Below are 21,567 nucleotides of genomic sequence, written 5' to 3'. Positions count from 1 at the left end.
TTATCAGGTTCTGTCCATCTTTCTGTTATCCTGGACTTTATTTCTTGGAATCCCAATACTTGAGAATTTGATTTATGTCTTGCATTGTCTTGAAGTCTATAACAGTTTCTTTCAGAGTCATTCAGTTCCAATTGTCAGCTTTCCCAGACAGCATCATAAGTTCTCAAGAAGTTCTCGTTTATTGACCACCAACGTGTACAGGGTACATAAACCAGAGGTGGATATATAAGCATATATTTAATAAGAAAAAATGTATAGGAATGACCCTAACCAAAGATCTTTGCAGAGAAAGAATGAGTCTTTGAACTTGGTTGGCTTTTGTTGAGTGTTCTTTTCAATTTAATTCAATTTTATTTTATCTTTTACTTTATTTTTGGTCTTGGGGTTTCTTCCATGGTCTTGACTCTGCTTTGAAAAAAAATGTTTTGAATTGTGAAAAAAAGTGATCATTTTTATGAAGTTGCTTAGTATTATCATATCATTTTAGAAATATTTCTTTTTTCAGAGTCTTGTGTTTTTAACATAACTAAAATGATTTGATAGATGAATTCTATAAAAATAAAATTAAGATTATTATTTTTATTTGCCTTTAGACAAATGTAATTTGCTATAAAAATAAGTTGTGCTTGACAGCAAAAAATAAATTACACTAATCCCTTGGAAACATTAAATAGTTAGCTTGCTAAAAGGTAAAAGCAATAGAGGCAATAAGCAAGGTTTCCTGATTTTTTCCTAATTTGCTCAGCAGTATTTACCACCAACAAGGCCAATTTTAATGCAAGGTAATTATTTTAGTTTTCCACATTGAATAGGTAGCTATCAGACTTTTAAGGTCTTTGTTCTTAGTTCTTTCTTATCTGTTGAATGAAGGCTCTTCTTTCCCTCCTGAATTAATAATACTGAGATCAAAGTCCTAATTTTAAGTTGCATGCGAGCGCAAGGCTGGTGTTTAATCCCTCCATTCTTTCCCTCTGTAGGCATTCATGTCCATGTTCCAGATCCTTACCCAGGAAGGATGGGTTGATGTCATGGACCAAACGCTAAATGCCGTGGGACACATGTGGGCGCCTGTGGTTGCCATCTATTTTATTCTCTATCACCTCTTCGCCACTCTGGTGAGTTTCAGATTTCTTTTCAGTTGTCTGACAATTCATGATGGGATGAACATCAACAGGTTTTGGGTCTGTTGTCAGTTTCAGAACCAGAGAACCGAGGTAGAGTAGTCCCGTTGGATGAGGGTCCCTTCCATTCTGTCTATGAATCGAAGAACTACATGAGCGACTAGGCTTCAGATTTAAGCCAGAAGTGGTCCCCAGCACAGTCCAGTGGCTTGCACGAGGGAAAATGAGAGAACAATTGGCAGTCCCAAGTCCGTGTGCTGACTTAACCATCTCCAAACATCCGCACCCTCGGTGACCTAAGAATCAAACCAGAACTACATTATTACTTTTTCTTTATCGTGTAGAGACACTCTCTTTGGTTTTGTTGCAGCCTCTTCACAGCTGTAATTAAACTGAAAACAGAAGCTGGAGACCTCAGGGTGCAGTCAGTTAATTAGAAACCAGCTCAGTGTTAGTGCGCTTTGTGTGACTAAAAGAAACACATGGGGAAAAACAAAACACATATTGTAAACGGCATGATAAAAAGTAAATACCAAAATTCAGGAAACATTTTCCTCTGTCACACAAGCAGACTTTTCTCTTCCATGTATGTCTATTAAAAAGAAAAGGAAAAAAATATGAAATGTGGCCTGCATCCTAAAAGGATATAATCTTTAGGTCTTTCTAATGCCAGATATACATCTCCACACAATACATTTGTATATATTTAAGAATCAAATTTAAGCTCTCATATTGTGCTAAAAGTTCCAAGGGAAAGATACAGAATGTTATCGTTCATTAGGAACATATGAAATAAAAATAACTGCTACTCTTTATTGAGTGGCAAAAACCTTTATAATAATTTTATTCCTCATATTTGGGACAGTCAGGTTAGGTAACAGTCCCACTTTACAGATGATGAAACTGAGGAGTTAATTTGCCCAGTGTCACAAAGAGTATTAACACTAGAGCCAGAACATTCCCAGGCCAGCCTGCTCTCAAAGCCCATGATCTGGCAACTATTTATTGCCGCTTCCCTAGATTATGAAACTTGGCATTGTCACTGAACACGTCTGCAGCAAATCAGACCTCTGCCCAAGAGCCACTAAAATAAAATACATGTGATCCCTAAGGTCCCTTCCAGTTCTAAAATCTATGAATCAAGTAAGTGCTGGACAAGCTACGTATATTAGACTAGACATCACATTTGCTATATGCAAAGGCCTTCCGGTCAAAGACTGGGGGCTTCCCTGATGGTCCGGTGATAGAGATTTTGCCTTCCAATGTGGAGGGTTTGGGTTCAATCCCTGGCCAGGGAGCTAAGATCCTGCATGCCTCACAGCCAAAATACCAAAAACATAAAGCAGAGCAGTATTGTAACAAATTCAATAAAGACTTTAAAAATGGTCCACATCAAAAACAAAAAAACTTTAAAACACACAAACAAAAACACAGACATGTCCATTAAAAGGTGTTTGAGGATACATTGTGATGTGGAGAAAGGTCCTGGGCTCAAAGAGTGGAATCACATAAAAATAATATTGGCATTTTTTGACATGGGATGACTTTAAAAATACTCTCACACATACGCACAAAGATCACTGAGTGGTAGCAATGGATGTCAGGCTTCTAGAGACAAATCTGGCTGCACCTGTTTTGGCAGACCCTTGCCCTGAGGTCTTTGCATCCTCCTTCTCGGGACCCATGTCATTCATTTATTCATTCATTCGCTTACAAACTCAGCTAGTTTTTGTTAAGCAGTTACTGTGTGTTTCAGTGGGTTTCCCTGGTGGCGCTAGTGGTAAAGAACCCTCCTGCCAATGCAGGAGACATAAGATAGGCAAGTTGGATCCCTGGGAAGATCCCCTGGAGGAGGAAATGGCAACCCACTCCAGTATTCTTACCTGCAGAATCCCATGGACAGAGGAGCCTGGCGGACTACCTGTCCATGGGGTCTCCAAGAATCAGACATGATTGAAGCAACTTAGCATGCACGAATGTGTTTAAGTTCCTCTAAAACTATGGAATACCTTCGAGACTGTTGATCATTGGTTAAATTCAGGATAGATAGTTGAAATCTTCTATGTATGGGAATAATCTGTCTAATTGTTATTCTGTTAAAACAATATAATCTCATTCTGTCAGCCCTGCAGAGATTTGATTCTTAAGTCAGAGACTAACACAGCAATATGTAAGCAGGAAGACAAATGATCTAGCCTAGTAAATTAGTTAGCAAAGTAAATTTTTTCAAGTGGATTTCTACAGGAATCACTAATATAGTGAAATAAAATATTAAATCTGGTAACTGATTTCTTGGACAGTCTGAATTTTCCTTATTGTGCCAAAAACATGACTTTGATTGTGGAACCCTGAAGCACTTCCAGGGACTCTGAGATTCACTGAAGCCTCTAGGAATCCACAGAACATAGCTTGAAAACCCGTATCTAATTCTACACCTTCATTCTACTGATTTAAGTGTCTGCCCAAAACACTCATTGTAATTTTTAAAAACTTTTAAAACTGAGAATTGAAAGTGTTTGTTCTTTCGTTCATGATCTTTTCGAATCTCTAAAAAGTTGAGAATTTAAAAGTCTAGCAGGTAGCACAGTGGTAAAGAATCTGCCAGCCAGTGCAGGAGATGCAGATTCCATCCCTGGGTTGGGAAGATGCCCTGGAGGAGGGCATGGCAACCGGCTCCAGTGTTGTTATCTGGAGAAGCCCATGGACAGAGGAGCCTGGTAGACTACAGTCCATATGGTCACAAAGAGCCGGACATGGCTGAGAGCGAACACACACACACACACACACACACACACACACACACACACACACACACACACACACGCACACACCTGGAGAATCCCGTGGACAGAGGAGCCTGGTGGACTACAGTCCATAGGGTCACAAAGAGCCCGACATAGCTGAGAGTGAACACAGGCACACACACACACACACACACCTGGACAATCCCGTGGACAGAGGAGCCTGGTAGACTACAGTCCATAGAGTCACAAAGAGCCGGACATGGCTGAGAGCGAACACACGCGTGCACACACACACACACACACACACCTGGAGAATCCCATGGACAGAGGAGCCTGGTGGACTACAGTCCATAGGGTCACAAAGAGCTGGACATGGCTGAGAGCGAACACACACACACACACACACACACACACGTCAGTGAGGGCAGTCTGTTAAATATGGTGGAGTTCAAGACTGCAGACTTGAAGTCCAAAAATCTAGATTCAGTATCTGTCTCTGCCAGTCTCTAGAGGTATGACTGTAGAAGGATCAGACAACTTCCCTGATCTGTTTGTTGTGTTATATCTGAAAGTGACAGTAATAAGACCCCGGCACATGTAGCTTCCAAGGCTGCCAAGTACATGTGAGGTGAGCTTGTATTTTTGAGGGTGCTTTAGCCATGGTCTAAGAGGACGATCGTAACGATCACCAACCCTGAGTTTCTTCAAGTTTAAATAAGATGGTATGTACATTTCAAGCTATATCTTAATAAATGCTAAAATGTTATTTCAGATGTTCTTAATTTATAAAAGTAAAGTACTATTGATCAGTTTAAAGCATCATTTATGCCCGAGTTTGTCTCTCTTTTGGTCTTTCCCGCATCCATTCTCCCAGACAGTGACTTTGATGAATTTGGTATGAACCCATCTTCCAGTTTTTAAGTCATAGTTTACTAAATTTAGCATACTATCAACTTTGTTGTTATTATTGTTCAGTCACTAATTCATGTCCAGTTCTTTTCAACCCCATGGCCTGCAGCACGCCAGACTCCTCTGTCCTCCACTATCCCCTGGAGTTTGCTCAAATTCATGTCCCTTGAGTCGATGATGCTATCTAACCATCTCGTCCTCTGCCACCCCATTCTCCTTTTATCTTCAATCTATCAACTTTAAAAAGACTCATATTTAGTGTAATATTAACAAAGTACAATTAAAGTACACACATAGATTGCAAGATACATCCCAATTTCAGATTGTTAAAATGTGAAAATAAACGTGCATCTTAAAATCAATGGACTGCAGTAGTTTTCCACATTTATACATACCCATTAAAATATATAATGTTTTAAATCATCTACAGACATTTTTACGCCCTTGGTTTTTAAGATCAATGTGATATTCTCAGTTTGAGAAGCACTGCCCCAGCGCAGGCCTGGCCCTGTCTGAAGGAATGCCTGCACACTCCTCTCACTTCTATAACTCCACCCCATGCTGAGGCCAAGTTATGTTGGATCCTGTGTTTCCCTCCTTACAAGGGTTTTCCTGGTGGCTCAGATAGTAAAGAATCCACCTACTATGCAGGAGACCCGGCTTTGATCCCTGGGTCAGGAAGATCCCCTAGAGAAGGGAGTGGCAACCTACTCCAGGCCTCTTGCCTGGAGAATTCCATGGACAGAGGAGCCTGGCGGGCTACAGTCCATGGGGTCACAAAGAGTTGGACATGACTGAGCAACTAACACTTTCACTTTTCCCTCCTTACAAATGATTAGGAATAGCAACTTTCAAAATAAATAGAATCAATACATATATGCTCGGTTTAGTTTTTAACCAATTATTGTTTTTGAAATCTTTTCATCTTAATACACATAAAGTTAATTCAGGCATTAATATATATAGTCATATAGTAGCAGTCCATTGGCTGAACATGCCATATTTGCTTCTCAGTTTCCTTCCTGGAGACACAACTTAGGTGGCTTTCAAATATTTTGGTCTTCTATGTTGCAGCGAATACATTTGTACTTTGTGTCCAGTTGTGCAAGAGTTTCTTTAGGGCATTTGGTTTAGTCGCTAAGTTGTGTTCGACTCTTGCAATCCCATGGACTCACCAGATTCCTCTGTCCATGGTATGTTCCAGGCAAGAATACTGGAGTGGGTTGCCATTTCCTTCTCCGGGGGAACTTCCCCCACCTAGGGATTGAACCTAAGTCTCCTGCCTTGCAGGAAGATTCTTTACTGCTGAGCCACAAAGGAAGCCCTTTAGAGTATATACCAGCAGGTAGAATCTGGAATCCTGGTTGCTGCCCAGATGGCTCCATGGAAGTGAAAGTCACTCAGCTGTGTTCAACTCTTTGCAATCCCATGATCTATCCAGCCCATGGAAGTCTCTAGGCCGGAATACTGGAGTAGGTAGTCTTTCCCTTTTCCAGAGGATCTTCCCAACCCAGGGATTGAACCCAGGTCTCCCGCATTGCAGGCGGATTCTTTACCAGCTGAGCCACCAGGAAACCCAAGAATACTGGAGTGGGTAGCCTATCCCTTCTCCAGCGGATCTTCCTGACCCAGGAATTGAACTGGGGTCTCCTGCATTGCAGGCGGATTCTTTACCAACTGAGCTATCAGGGAAGCCTCTAAATGACTCCATAGCACACTCTAAAACTAAATTTTCAAAACTGCATGTGTTAATTTTATACTACCCCAAAAGTCTAGAGACTGAAGTCACTTCCCCAGGTCACTGGAGATTCCCTTAAGCATTATCGACAATTGCTTTATTCTCCTGTATGTCCTCAAACTGACAGTTATTTTCATGAGGTCTATCAAGTCAGCCCAGTTTGATTCAGCACAGCTTTTCTGAATCTCAGCCACTCTGTATAGTACTAGCCTACATCCTTGCCTTCATTGGGAAGGCTTAATCTGTGCTCTCTGAGCCTACAACTAGTAGAGAACTTGTACTAGTAAACACAAACCAACCACAGATAAAAGCTATTATCATAGAGACACTCAGGCGTGCTGTGTTTTTGATACACATGATAAACATTTGCTTCCTGATCATTCCATATCAACCTGATCTGAAATTTTTAAAATATTGGCAGTAAAACAGCTAGAGATTGTTTTTGGACAAACACACAAATATGTGCATGGAGATGATAGCGTGTGTTATACATGCATCACTACCCTTCCAAACTGAACATTTGTAAGTTAAAATCTCGATTTCATAACCCTCTCTTTAGGCTTGAATTTCGCTGAAAAAGAACATTTTTGCTAAGTTGTATGAGTTTTTTGTTTTTGTAAAATACTGCAAAGCATTTTAACCCAAATTGCAAAAAAGAAAAAAATAGTCTATATATATATATACATCCTCTGACTTAATTTTTATCCACACTGGCCCGTGGAGCCACACAGCCTGATTTAGTCTTCTCAGGGACAAACAAGCATGTGCCAAGCAGACAAAAAAAAAAAAGGTTTGGCTGTAATTTCTGGAATAGGAAACAGCAGGCTCTTCCATCGCCCCCTGGGGGCACCAATTTGTCAGCCCACAGTGAAAATCAGGCTTAAGTGTAGAGCAGACGCATATTTATAACCATTATCTACTGTTCCGTAAAATGTCTCTCTCATCCACCAGGTATGTATTCTGAATTTCTGTCTGTGACTGATTGCAATTTGCCCAATGCTTATGAAATCCATCTTTTCCCCCCACTTTTGTCAATGATTTGGGGATAAGAATGATAAAAGACTTAAGCAGTTGAAAGACTCCTTATTTTTCAGTGTTTTTCACTTTATTATTGTTTCAAAGGAGAGCCCTGTGATGTGAATACTGAAAGAGGGAAAATGTAATTAAGCGCTCATTGTGGATGGTCTTTTTGTTACCTCTGAAGTGCTTACATTAACACAGCAATCTCTTGATTTTGCTTCTGTAACGGCAGCTTTCAGAGAATAGTCATGTTTTGCTGACAAAAATGGGCCTTCCAAAGTGTAAATTAAATAACTTGATTTTATAGAATTCATTTAAAAGTGCATCTGTGTTGAGCATTTCTCATTTTGCATTGCTCTGATTACATTTGACTTTTCATTGACCTATATGAAAAATGAAATAGTTTCCAACCACAGCCTTCAAGGCAGCTTAGGATAGTGTGATTATGGTAAAAAGGTAATGAGGAAAAGAAATGGTAAAAAAAAAAAGAAAGAAAAGGGAAAAGAAAACTGCAAGATGATGGGGTATTGCCCAGACTCCTGCTGTGTTTCTACTGTATCCTTGAAAATAATTTAAAAAGAAATTACTAATGAAGTTCACTGCAGAGAAAGAAATAAGATGAAAGGTGACATTTCAGCTAAAAGGTTGTCTTTAAGCCATATTAACAGAAAAAGAAAATCATAAGAGAAAACTTTAGGAAAGAACTGGAAATGAGAAAGAAAGATAGGGCGGGTGCAGAAGTATACGCAGTTGGAGAGAATTCAAAACAGGATATGAAGCGACAGAGATGGAAATTCTCAGTCATGAAAAGCCATTCTAAGATGGTCAAGCCACTCTTTTGAGAAAATACAGTGTAACTTGGAGCAGCCTGAGTCAGGCTAACCTAGCCTCTCCCTGCGGTGGAGAGAACGAGAACCCTCGTGTGCTGTGCAGGGTGGTCATGTCACAGCAAAACTGCGGGACATAGGACACGAAAGAACACACTGCTTCACTGGTTGAATTTCACTAAATGCATTGTGGGTAAGTGGAAGAAAACCAAGGTAATAATACTCTGTGGTTCAAAGTTTCACACCTAAACCTAGCAGATGCCTCAGCTCAAGTGCACCTGGCTTTTTTTAGTAGTGAGAGGAGTTATAGAACAGAGGTCCTAAGGAATCATGGGCTTCCTGATAGCTCAGTTGGTAATTGCAGGCTACCCTGGTTTGATTCCTGGATTGGGGAGAGCTGCTGGAAAAGGGATAGACTACCCACTCCAGTATTCTTGGGCTTCCCTTGTGGCTCAGCTGGGGAAGAATCCGCCCGCAATGCAGGAGACCTAGATTCAATCCCTGGGTTGGGAAGATCCCTGGGAGAAGGGAACAGCTACCCACTCTAGTATTCTGACCTGAAGAATTCCATGGACTGTATAGTCCATGGGGCCACAAAGAGCTGGACACGACTGAGCGACTTTCACTTCACTTTCAAGGAATCACAGTAACTGAACACTTGCTGCCACGTGAGGATGGGAGCCGTTGCTTTGGAAGCCCGCTGAGCTGGAGGGTCAGTGCCCCACCAAGAGGTGGCTACATCGTTCATAAAAATTCTAGGAAGGAGACTTGCCAGGGTTGCAGAGATCTGTGTCGTTTCCCACACTGAATACGTGGTCAACGCTAAAAATACCTTAAGCATAGGTGTTATAATCTGAGAAAATCTGAGAAAAAAGTAAAGAATTCGATGCCTGGACAAATAGTTATTCTCTACTTTTTCATGAAGATCAGTGATTCATAATGTACTGATCATAAAATAAGAAAATGGGTATATTATTAATACAGTCATTGTCTATTACATGGTAGGACAAATACACATGTTGTATGTTAATATAATGTAATATTATAGATCTGTTGCAAGTAGTGAGTAGCCAATGCGTGAAAATATAGATGTGAATTTGAATTTCTTGTTTTAAACCACTGCACATATTGAATACCATCATGTTGAGGGTTTCTATGTGCTTTATTTAACAAAGCACAAGAGGAAATGAAGGGATATATCATGAGCCTTTTTTCCCCCCGAAATTGCATCTTGAAGAAAAAATAGCGATTTAGATTTCCATGCCCCATTATAAATTTAAATATTATATAAGTTATAAAAAATACAGAACACACACAACAGGTTGCGTAGTTTAGAACTGGCAAAGCAAAAAGGGAAAAGGGTTTCACTGCAAATGATGATGCTCTTGTAATTCGGTGTGACAGATCCCTCTAAAAGTTCTTTATTGTATCAGTAGCATTGAATATAAACCTGTGAATCTCATTTAATGGTTGTGGGCTAAGTTGCTTTAGTCGTGTCTGACTCTTTGTGACCCCATGGACTGTGGCCCGCTGGGCTCCTCTGTCCATGGGATTCTCCAGCCAAGAAGACTGGAGGGGGTTGCCATGCCCTCCTCCAGGGGATCTGCCTGCCCCAGCCTCTAACCTGTGTCACTTCTGTCTCCTGAATTGGAAGGGGGCTTCTTTACCACTGAGCCACCCGGGACGTCCCATGGTTATGGAAAGCCTTGCGTCACCAGGCAGGTGGCACTGGTAGTGGATAGACATTGGCTGAAAATAAGATTCAGATGTCAATGTAGTGCCCTCAGATTATTAACGAGCCTTACCTCAGCTTTCTATGAAAGCAAAACAAACAACAACAAAAAGCAGCGCTGAGAGGATTGAGGAAAGGTTCCTGCTTTCAGAATTAAGCTCTGTCCCCCACTCCGATTAACCCTGGGGGGAAGAGAAATGGCTGAGTCAGGCCTGAGTCAGCCTGCACCCTGCACAGCCCTGGGTTTGCAGGAAAAAGATGTCTCCCTGACAATGTAAATTAAATACGACGAGCACCAAGCTGCCACCTCCCTTCACGTCTGTTTCTTTACCGCAGTGGTTATTGCCACCTTTTTAGAGTCTGAGAAAAGAACTACAAAGTAATTCTCACCTCCTCGTGCTCAGCTCCAGACTCAGCCTCTCTTGCATCTTCTATTCCCACTCCAGAGAGACAGTCCAAGCCAGACCCCGAGTGTCCAGTTGTCACGTTAGCACCATGCCCTCCCCGTCAGGAACACGGCGACAAGGATCATAAATGTCTGTGTCCAAACCGAGCTTCAGGGGAAAACTTGAGCTCCACACACATTTTTAAAATACGGTTTCTATTTTTGCATCGTCATGTTAACTAAGCATCATGACATCATGTCATCGTGTTAACTAAGCAGGAAAGCCTGAACATTCAAAGACATTAAATGAACTTAGGTTTAACGATGTTGTTGTTCAGTCACTCAGTTGTGGCCAACTCTGTGCGACCCTGTGGACTGTAGCCTGCCAGGCTCCTCTGTCCTCTACTGTCTCCCAGAGTTCGCTCAAATTCGTGTCCATTGAGTCAGTTTAATGAGAATTTAAAGGTTTAGCTCATGACGTTTGAAGCACGCTTGAAATGCTCTCATATATTGTTCTTAAATTTGTTACCAGAACCTCCCAAGAAGTTTCTGCCTGCAAAGCCCCTTCAGCGTGTTTTCTAGCAAAGCCAAAGCATCCCCTTTGTGAGTCTTGCATTGTTTTCTGTGAAAACCAAGCTCTTACCTCCACAAAGATGATCAAGTACGGCTAGAACCCCTCAGCTTTCTCGCTGTGCCCCTGCCCTCAGCTCTATTTTCTCTTTCCTCCAAAAAAGGGTATCATATCTACCATTTTTTAAATAAAGTAACAAAACATTACATGTTTAATAACTTTTGTCACATTGCGCTTAACACTGTCTAGTTACTATTCAGTGATCCAGTTTAAAATAACTGCATTGCATACATTTTAAAAAAGAAAGAACTTCTGAAAGGGAAATTTTAACAGAGAAGAGAAAAATGTCATCCCCTCCTGATTATTACAGCCTTGCTGTCACTCCTCCCAGCCTCCCTTGGTGGCATTCGGGCACACTGTCCAGCCCCTCGGCCCACCTCTCGGTCTTGCCCAGCCTCCTCCAGGCAGCAATGCCCAGGCTGGACTCACCTGCCCACCAGGCCCCCACCTAGCCCCATGCCCCCAAGGCCCTGTCTTTGCTCATGCCACCTGAAAAGCCTTTCTTACCGCTCTCTTCCTGACAGCATCCCCCTTCTCCTTGGCATCTTGGTAGCACCGTGCCAGACTCTCTACCAGCCCCTCACAATCTTACATGAGCAGGCTTCAGAAGAGCCCCCCACCCCCAGACCCATCAGCCTAGATCAGCTCTCAGAAATCAAAATGGCTCGGCCGGCACAGAACTGAAGCTGGGAGATTCTGACGGGGTTTCGTTCCGGTCGGTTGTCAGTCTTCACACTCGTGTGTCCCCTGAAGTCCCCATTTCCCTTCACACCCCTGCTCTCTGAGAAGAAATAGTAATGTTCTCTGGGATGAAACATGAAGGAGGCAGAAGGGTCTCGAGAGAGACCGGGAGTGAAGTGCTTTGATGATAAGGTGGCGTGCCACACCCAGGGCAACAGCAGTGTTGCTACCAACCTGGTGGTGTTGACATCCCAGGCTTGTCTTGTAACCACTTCTTGTCTGAACTTGACAGGGAGATAGCCTTGCTAGGGGCCCCGCGTGGACACGGGGCCGCCTGCGCAGAGCTGGGTAGCTGTCTGAGAGGTGTAGATAGAGTCTGAAAGACCCCACCCCCGCCCAAAAGAAAACCCAGTCTTCCTGAACCCCCAGCTGGAATGGCAGAACTTCCAAACTTCCCTGAGACTTGACAGCCTGTGTGTGGGAACAACGGCCTGAGCCAGAAATGAAGTTGACGGTAGCAGGGGTTATATGAAAGTGAAAGTGTGAGTCACTCAGTCGTGTCCGACTCTTGGCGACCCCACAGACTGTAGCCCACCAGGCTTCTCTGTCCATGGAATTCTCCAGGCAAGAATACTGGAGTGAGTAAGCCATTCCCTTCTCCAGGGGATGTTCCCAACCCAAGGACTGAAGCTGGGTCTCTCACGCTGCAGCAGATTCTTTACTTGTCTGAGCCACCAGGGCAGCCTGGGTCGGGAAGATCCCCTGGAGAAGGGCATGGCTACCCAGTCCAGTATTTCTTGCCTGAAGAATTCCATGGACAGAGGAGCTTGGCAGGCTACAGTCCATAGAATTGTAAAGAGTCAGGCACAACTGAGTGACTAACACTTTCACCTTACAAGAGACGGATGAGGATAAAACAGAGAGAAAGAGCAGAGGCCATGTGAAGACAGAGAGTGGAGTAATGCTGCCACAACCAAGGAGAGCCCGGGGCCACCAGATGCCAGGCCCTGGAACTGAGGCAACCAAGGAGAGCCCGGGGCCACCAGATGCCAGGCCCCTGGAACTGAGGCAACCAAGGAAAGCCCGGGGCCACCAGATGCCAGGCCCTGGAACTGAGGCAACCAAGGAGAGCCTGGGGCCACCAGATGCCAGGCCCTGGAACTGAGGCAACCAAGGAGAGCCTGGGGCCACCAGATGCCAGGCCCTGGAACTGAGGCAACCAAGGAGAGCCCGGGGCCACCAGATGCCAGGCCCTGGAACTGAGGCAACCAAGGAGAGCCCGGGGCCACCAGATGCCAGGCCCTGGAACTGAGGCAACCAAGGAGAGCCCGGGGCCACCAGATGCCAGGCCCTGGAACTGAGGCAACCAAGGAGAGCCCGGGGCCACCAGATGCCAGGCCCCTGGAACTGAGGCAACCAAGGAGAGCCCGGGGCCACCAGATGCCAGGCCCTGGAACTGAGGCAACCAAGGAGAGCCCGGGGCCACCAGATGCCAGGCCCTGGAACTGAGGCAACCAAGGAGAGCCCGGGGCCACCAGATGCCAGGCCCTGGAACTGAGGCAACCAAGGAGAGCCCGGGGCCACCAGATGCCAGGCCCCTGGAACTGAGGCAACCAAGGAGAGCCCGGGGCCACCAGATGCCAGGCCCCTGGAACTGAGGCAACCAAGGAGAGCCCGGGGCCACCAGATGCCAGGCCCCTGGAACTGAGGCAACCAAGGAGAGCCCGGGGCCACCAGATGCAAGGCCCCTGGAACTGAGGCGGTGAACTGTTCAGCAGAGAGAAAGCCCAGCGTCCCCAAAATGAGCACCATGACTGCCCCTGGTCGGGGACAGAGGATCAGTCACATGACCACAGTAAACCAGATGCCAGTGACAATCACATCTTTGACCTCAAACCAACTCTACAAACAAAGATTGAAGGCAAAAGGAGAAGGAAGCAACAGGGGGTAAGACATTTGGTTGGCATCACCGACTCAACGAACGCGAGTCTGAGCAAACTCTGGGAGATCGTGAAGGACAGGGAAGCCTGGCGTGCTGCAGTCCATGGGCACAAAGAGTTGGAAATGACTTGGTGACTGAACTACAACAATGAAAAGGGACATTTATTCCAGGGTAACTGAGTTATAGAGGACTAAATTGGATTCAGGTAGCAAGGTTCACTCTTCAGCCATCAACACAAATGGAAGGCTTAAGGACTCAATTCAATTCAGTTAAATACAAATTTAATTGATCCGTAAAAATATCAAGAAAACTGTTTTAGTTTTGCATATCTAAGTTTATGTCCATGTATTTTAACATAGGTTATACTACACCCCAGTGGCTCAATGATAAAGAATCTGCCTGCAATGCCGGAGATGTGGGTTCGATCCCTGGGTTGGGAAGATCCCCTGGAGAAGGATATGGCAACCCACTCCAGTATTCTTGCCTGGAGAATCCCATGGACAGAGGAACCTGGTGGGCTACAGTCCATGGGGTCTCAAAAGAGTTGGGCATGATTGCTTAGCTTAACAACAGCAACATACCATACACCAGGGTTCTTGGGGGAGGATTAGATGAAACAACCATATAGCTGCAATTTGTTGAGCTATTATTATAGCTGTTATATCATACAAATGAGAGCAATGAAACTCACAGAAGGCTGCATAGCTCGTGGCTGGCAGAGTCTATTTGCCAGCCAAGGTCTCCAACCACAGTGCCCTTTTCCACCAGGCTGCCAGCCCACGTCTGCTTAATTCAGTTGTGAACTTCATAGCAGTGGGCACGGTATTTCATTTGTGTTCCTGACCGGGCACTGTCTGGGGTCGCAAAGAGTCGGACACGACCGGGCGACTGAACTGAAGGCATTGTCTGACACAGAGTCCAATTTAATCGAATAGCATAACCTCACTGTGGTGAAGTAGCCTGCCATCTGTCTGGTGTTGGGGAAATAATTAAAAATAAAATCTGACAACCCAGAAAACCTCTGCCAAGGTAGACAGGAAAGCAACAGTTTTATTGTTGGATAAGCCGTAAACCAGACTGCGATGGGCATCACACGCAGTCTGCCAAAACAATGGCAAGGACAAAGAGATCCGTGCTCTCAGGACGAAAGCAACCAGTCCTCAACCAAGAAGACTCGATGGTGCCGTATGTTAAATACAGCTCCCCCCAAATTCACCTGGCAGCTGAGGGTGGCCCTTTGTGATAGCAAATTGCCTTTATCCAAAGGAAAATCAAACTCTTCATATCTCCATGATAAATAGGGAGTTTTGCAATGTGGATCCAGGTGGCAAAGTTATATTCCCACCTTCCCATGAAGAAGGGGACTTATTTAACTTTTAAAAAGATTTATATACATCTCAAAGGGGCAGAGGAAGAATTTATAACCACAAGTTTTCTGGAGGAAATGCTCTGAGGAAAGGGAGAGGGAACTGTGGTTTTCCCTTTTTCAATCAGGGAATTTTTTTTTTTCTTTTTAGATTTGTGTTTGCCCTTTCACTGGGGAGAAAATTTATTAGGTTAGGACACAGAGCAGGGCCTGCTCCAGTGCCCAGGGGAGACCGAAGCAGCGGGAGACCGCTCAGACTCACAGCCGAGCCCTCCAGGTGACCTTTCTGGATCTGGGCAAGGAAGAGGAGAAAGGAGAATTCTCTGAGAGCGCTTTGGTGATAATGTCAAGGTCAGCCTCAAGGTCACAAGGAGAGGGCTAGACTTGGCGTGAACTGTGAAATGTCCTGTATAGCACCATGTGGTTTAGAATAAGCCTGAATACATCTGGGTCCAGATATTCATGATGTGGCGGATGTGGTGACATCAATAAATTTGTTTTTTTAATCTATGCTCTAATAGAGAACAGATGTGATTTTCAAGGAAGAGGGAGGTGGGGGAGGTGCTGGAGTGGAAGTTTCATGTTAGTAGATACAAACTGTTAAATATAGAATAGATTAAAAAAAAATAGGGTCCTACTGTTCTTACTGTATCACAGGGACCTATATTCAATATCCTGTAATAAACCATAATGGGAAATAATATAAAGCAGAATGATATATATGGTTCAGTGGGTAAAGAATCTGCCTGCAGTCTAGGAAACACAGGCGACATGGGTTCAATCCCTGGGTTGGGAAGATCCCCTGGAGGAGGAAATGACAGCCCAGCCCGGTATCCTTGCCTGGGAAATCCCATGGACAGAGGAGCCTGGCAGGCTACAGTCCATGGGATCTCAAAGAGTCGAATGTGACTGGGTGATGAAGCACAGCATCCATATATATTAATATAAATGTGTAACTGAATCACTTCGCTATACAGCAGAAATTAACACATCGTTATCAGTCAGCTATACTTCAATTTTTTAAAAGCTAAATGAAATCTGTGGTCTAGACCATTCTGTGTCCTCTTTAAGTTCTGGTCAGATCCCAAATGATATGACTGTTAAAATGAAGCCTGCTGGCCCTTGTCCTCAGCCAAACATTCTGTCAAAATTTTATAGTAGTTGAAGGCTTTTTCCCCCCTTGTTCTGTGCTCAGTAAACTTGGAAAAGGCGTTAACTTCTGCATAACAATCTCTCTGGCGCTTGAGAATCATGACTAAATTGCCTTGATTTTCTTACCTTTGTGCTTAACAGTCTAATATTAACAAATAGGAACAATTTGCTAAGAGGAAAATTAAAAGGAAGAGTATAAATAAGAAATGAAAAGATTAGCGAATGAATGTGAGACTTTAGAGAATTCAAAGTTGAAAAGGGAATTGAAATTAAAATATTTTTTAAATTCTACATTTTTGTTGTTTTCTTTCTTTTACCTTATTTACCCAATCCAAACGAAGCTCATGCCTTTTTTTTCTTTTTAAATTTGGCAAATACAACAAAAGGGGTGGAAATCTATTTTTTCCCACAGGCAGACACCGTTAACATTTCTAAAGCACCTGCCCTTAACGTTTTCTCTAGTGTTGCACTTTGCTTGTGTTTGCACTTCTGCCGCGTGCCATGCTGTGCTTAGCTGCTCGGTCGTGTCCGACTCTTTGCGACCCCATGGACTGTAACCCACCAGGCTCCTCTGTCCATGGGGATTCTCCAGGCAAGAATACTGGAGGGGGCTGCCATGCCCTCCTCCAAGGGACCTTCCCAACTCAAGGATCGAACCCAGGTCTCCTGCATTGCTTGCAGATTCTTTACCATCTGAGCCCCCAGGGAAGCCCAAGAGTACTGGAGTGGGTAGCCTATCCCTTCTCCAGATCTTCCCGACCCAGGAATTGAACTGGGGTCTCCTGCATTGCAGGCGAATTCTTTACCAACTGAGCTACCAGAGAAGCCCACCCTTCTAACATATGTATACTAACTTAATATTGTAAGCAGTTTTCAGTACTGTTGGAATTCATGAGTGTATTAGTTATCTATTTCTATATGACAAATTATGAACAATTTAGGGGATTGCAACCATAAACATTTGTTGTCTCGTGTGGTTTCTACAGGTCAGGAATCTAGGACAGGCTTAGCTGGGTGTTTCTAGCTCAGAGCATTCCATGAGTTTGCAGTCAAGATTCTGGCTGTGGCTACAGTCATCGGAAGGCTTTACTCAGGCTGGGGGATCTGCTTCTGAGAAGGGTCAGTTACGTGGCTGTTGGCCAGAGGCCTCTGCTGGTTGCCACAGGGGCCTCTCCATAGGGCCACTTGAGTGTCCTCGGGAGCTGGCACCTGGCTTCCAGCAGAGTGGGTAAGCCGAGAGAACACAGTGAAGGCCACAGTGCCCCTTACCGCCTAGTCACAGGTGATCATTTCTGTAATCCAACCATGTTCAGTGTGGAAGGGGACTCTCAAGACTGTGAACTGGGAACTCACCATCTTGGAGACTAGCTACCACAATAGACATTTGTAGTAGCTGCAAGAATGTTACAGTAGAAATCTCTATAACTGTATTAGCTATTTACCTACAGTTAGGTTTTATCTCCAGTATTCCATCATTATAAATAACTCTTTCAGGTATAAAGATTTTCATCAGTACTTCAGATCATTTTCTTTGGATATAGTCTTAGAAGTAAGATTATTGAATTATTTTAAAATTTTCTTAAATTTCACTTAAAATCAGCTTTATAAAGCAAAGTAATATTTTATATTGTCTATTTCAGTTAACAGATGCATTTCCTTGAATGTATTTGTTATGCATATCTTTAAATACCTATGCGGTGACTAACAACTATGTGTTTAATGCATTCTATATAGCATATACTTTAGGTAGATATTCTAGTTCATATAGGTAATATTTTGATACTTATGGTGTGTGGGTTTTTTCATTATTATTTAACCATTTTATAGATCCTCCTGAGTTTGTTTGTTGCTGTTATTTTGGACAACTTAGAGCTTGACGAAGATCTAAAGAAGCTTAAACAAGTAAGTAATGTATGGGGGATTCTTTACATCGGCATTAAAAAAATAAGGGCAAAGCATGTGCTTACAGGTAATATTAAATCTGTTCAAGCTTCAAAGCAAAGATTTTAATAAATTAACACACTGAGTTGGCAAATATTTTTCTTTTAAGTTTAACCTTCTCTAATATCAACAAAGGAAATTTTTATTGCTCTGTAATTATCCTAGGGATATTTTTATATCATTATTTTGAGTAAAATTAAGATGGGCATGGTATAGTAAATTGAATTTAGATTCTCCTTCAGCCATTAAATGAAGGTTGTTTGGAAATGAAATGCCTCAGGGCCAGCTTACCATTTGGCATAGCTATATGTAATACTTTCGATCATCATCATAAAACTATTAAGCATAAATTTGCCTGACCAGTAGACATCGAAAGAGAATTTAGTCCTGGTGCTCAAAGTAGGTATAAAAAATGGGATAGAATAACTGATCAACTGTGTGCCCAGCTGTATATGAAAACAGACTGGGTATTATGGCATTGATAATCATTTCCAAAAAAAATCTCAGTGTAAATATGTGAAGATTACGTTATTGATGGCCGAGAGATTACAGATGTGAATCAGTATTCTCATAGTTTTTGTTCCATGGAGGATACTTGGCTTGAATATTTGACTCTGTCAAAGAGAAGAGACCCTTAGAGAAGCAAAATTTGTGAAGCAGGGGAGCACCTGGATAAATATTCTTGGACCACCCACCTCAGCACTGCAGTAGTTGGGATGTTAATAAAGAATATCCCATCTGGAACTTTCAAAGGGCCCCACATATTCAGAATTTTCAAATTGGATCAAGTTGTCTATTTTTTACAAAGCAAAGACATCACCTATTTAAATGTCTTGTTGTTATTTATAATCTCAAAATCACTTTAAGCATTTCCCCTTTTTACTCTTGTTTATCTCCAAAGCCCATGCTTTTAACTAAGGATAGTCAATCACGTAAAAAAAAAAAAATTTTTTTTTTTAATGTAAAGATGCTTGCTGTGAGCATATCAAAGAAGGATTTGAATGTTCCTGTTCTGAGGCTACACAAACAAATGTTTGTCCAAGTGTGGTGGACCTTTCTTCCAGATCTTTTCAATTTGTGGCAACAGCAATAGGCTTTTCGTATGAGAGTTGGCAAGTTCTTTGTGCCATTGATGTAGATACTTCTGGGTTCTAGTTGTAGAATAAATACGTAGCAAGTTCAGAATTGACAAACAGTATAATTAGACACAACCAATAAGTATGTACAGCTGTATAACCACTTTCATCCTTGCTTTACAAATCTGGTATTAAGGATTTAAATGACTTCACTCTGTTATTCCCAAAGAAGAGGATGGGGAAAGTGTGAAAAACTATTTGATTTTCTTAATGTTTCAAGTTCCAGAAAGCGCTCTATATTCCAAAATCTATCTTTATTCAGCTTAAACTTTTTTTTTTCAATCTTTGACCCTTTCCACTAGTTGGTCTATATATTGCTTCTTATAGCCACATGGACATGAACACGAACTCAGTATAGTGTAGAGATGCAAACTCCAGGAGATAGTGAGGACCAAGGAAGCCTGGTGTGCTGCAGTCCATGGTGTTGCAAAGAGTCGTACATGACTTTGCGACTGAACAGCCACAATAATAGCCACAGTCACAGTTGTTGAGCACCGGCTCAGTGCCATGTACTTTGTATTTTCACCTATTTGACTTTCACAGCAACCGTGCAATGCACGTACTATTCTTAGTTTCATCTGATAGGTGACGAAACTAAGGCAGAGAAGTTAAACAAGTTGCCTAAGGTCACATAGCTAATAAGTAGCAGAGTTAGGATTTGAACCCAGGCAGTTTGGACCAAAAGCCCAGACTCAACCTCTACACTGTACTGAGTCACAATAAAGCTGTATAAATGCCAACCATGAGTCATGGTGTGCTGGAGGCTCATTCATAGGACTGTTAATAACTTGTTGATAAACAATGGTGTTTTAGATGACACAGACATCATTATAGCCATGAAATAATTATTGATGTGATGGATGGTTTCCTGAGGAATGGAGGTGAATTAAACAACCCAATCATTAAAGCTATATACAAAGTAGTTGTTTGTTTCCCCTCAAAAAGCAGATGATCTAATCAGAGGCACTGGAGTTGGGACTTTGGCAGAAGGTAAGAGCTGTGACATTTACCCTTCACTCCACTGATGACAGACACTGTCCAGAACTCCTCCAGCCTCAGGAACCTTCTGGAACAGTGACCCTTCTTAGACACAGACATAATGTGCTTGCAACAGATTAAGAGTTTAGAAAGGCTGCTAGAGACTGTTACTGTATTTTATTATGATCATGGCAAAAACAATTGTGTTAAAATATATGTTGACTCATGGACATTTTTTAGGAGTCATAGAAGCCAGTGTGAGTCACCTTTAAAGTGGAGAAGTTAAATATGAAATATCTAATGGGGCTACGAGAGAGAAAGTTGGTCCTTGTGCTTGGGGAAGGGATTATATCCCCAGGGGTGGACAGTTTGGGAGACAAGGGTGGAAAGCTGGACAGTACAGTGAAGAAACTAGGATGGGAGAGAGGAAGGAGGAAGTGACGACGTGAACGAGGAAAGCCTCCAAGTGATGAAACTGAAGGAAAGAGCGCAGACTGTGATAAAGGGGGAGAAGCCTGACTGAATCCTAAGTCAGGCTGCCCTCTAGCCAAGGACACGAGAGCTCCCTGCAGGGAGAAGCTCCCCGAGGAGCAAGAACAATCCACAGGCTCCATTGTGGTGGAATCGGATTCTTCTTACGTAGTTCTTACCTTCCCTCCTTATTTTCTGAAGTCTCCTCCTTGCCCTTTAAAACAGTGGTTTCCAGCCAGGGATGCTAAGCCGTGGGGCTCTTCAGGGCAAACGACAGAACCAACAGCTTTCCTTGACACTTCGGGAAACCTGAAGGGAATTGTGCATTACAGCCAAAATGCCAACTTTAAAATACTTTTAGCTGGAAATTTGCTAGGCAGCAACACTGCATCCTAATGCTCGGAAGCCTCTTCCTATATGCTCTTCTTCAAGGAAAAAGAAGCAACATTGAATTATTTAGTGCTTCATAAAGGCATTTTGATAGACAGAAGAATATTTTTTTTAAAGATGGGATTCCGAGGGCAATAATAAAAAGGCTCCTTGGGGATGACTTTTGATGGGTTCTGGTATAAATGCTCATCCCCAGGCCACCCTTCTCTGTGACATTACCAGTGTTGTGCCTTTATAGCTGCTCATATAGCTCTTCCTTGGTCACTTTTCGAAATAAATAATGTTCTGAAAACTCATGCCAGTTATGCATCTGCATAAAATTTATCTATTGCTTTCCTAGCAGCAGTATCACTGGAGCAATCATTTCCTGGCTGCCATAATTTATGTGACCCCGTTTCTAATT

General features: G+C 42.9%; 1 protein-coding gene across 2 annotated transcripts in view; it reads left to right on the top strand.

Annotated features, from left to right (window-relative positions):
* NALCN (sodium leak channel, non-selective) overlaps positions 1-21,567 on the top strand; it is a 280,814-nt gene that overhangs the window by 149,629 nt on the left and 109,618 nt on the right. For both annotated transcript variants that reach the window (XM_068984391.1, XM_068984390.1), the window contains 2 exons: positions 978-1,115; positions 18,076-18,150. In XM_068984391.1, coding sequence (XP_068840492.1) covers positions 978-1,115; positions 18,076-18,150 — 213 coding nt within the window. The remainder of the gene's footprint in view (positions 1-977; positions 1,116-18,075; positions 18,151-21,567) is intronic.

This window comes from Capricornis sumatraensis, chromosome 12 (assembly GCF_032405125.1).
Source record: "Capricornis sumatraensis isolate serow.1 chromosome 12, serow.2, whole genome shotgun sequence".
NCBI lineage: Eukaryota > Metazoa > Chordata > Mammalia > Artiodactyla > Bovidae > Capricornis > Capricornis sumatraensis.
The sequence above is the reverse complement of the archived record's forward strand: the minus strand, read 5'-3'. Positions and strand labels throughout refer to the sequence as shown.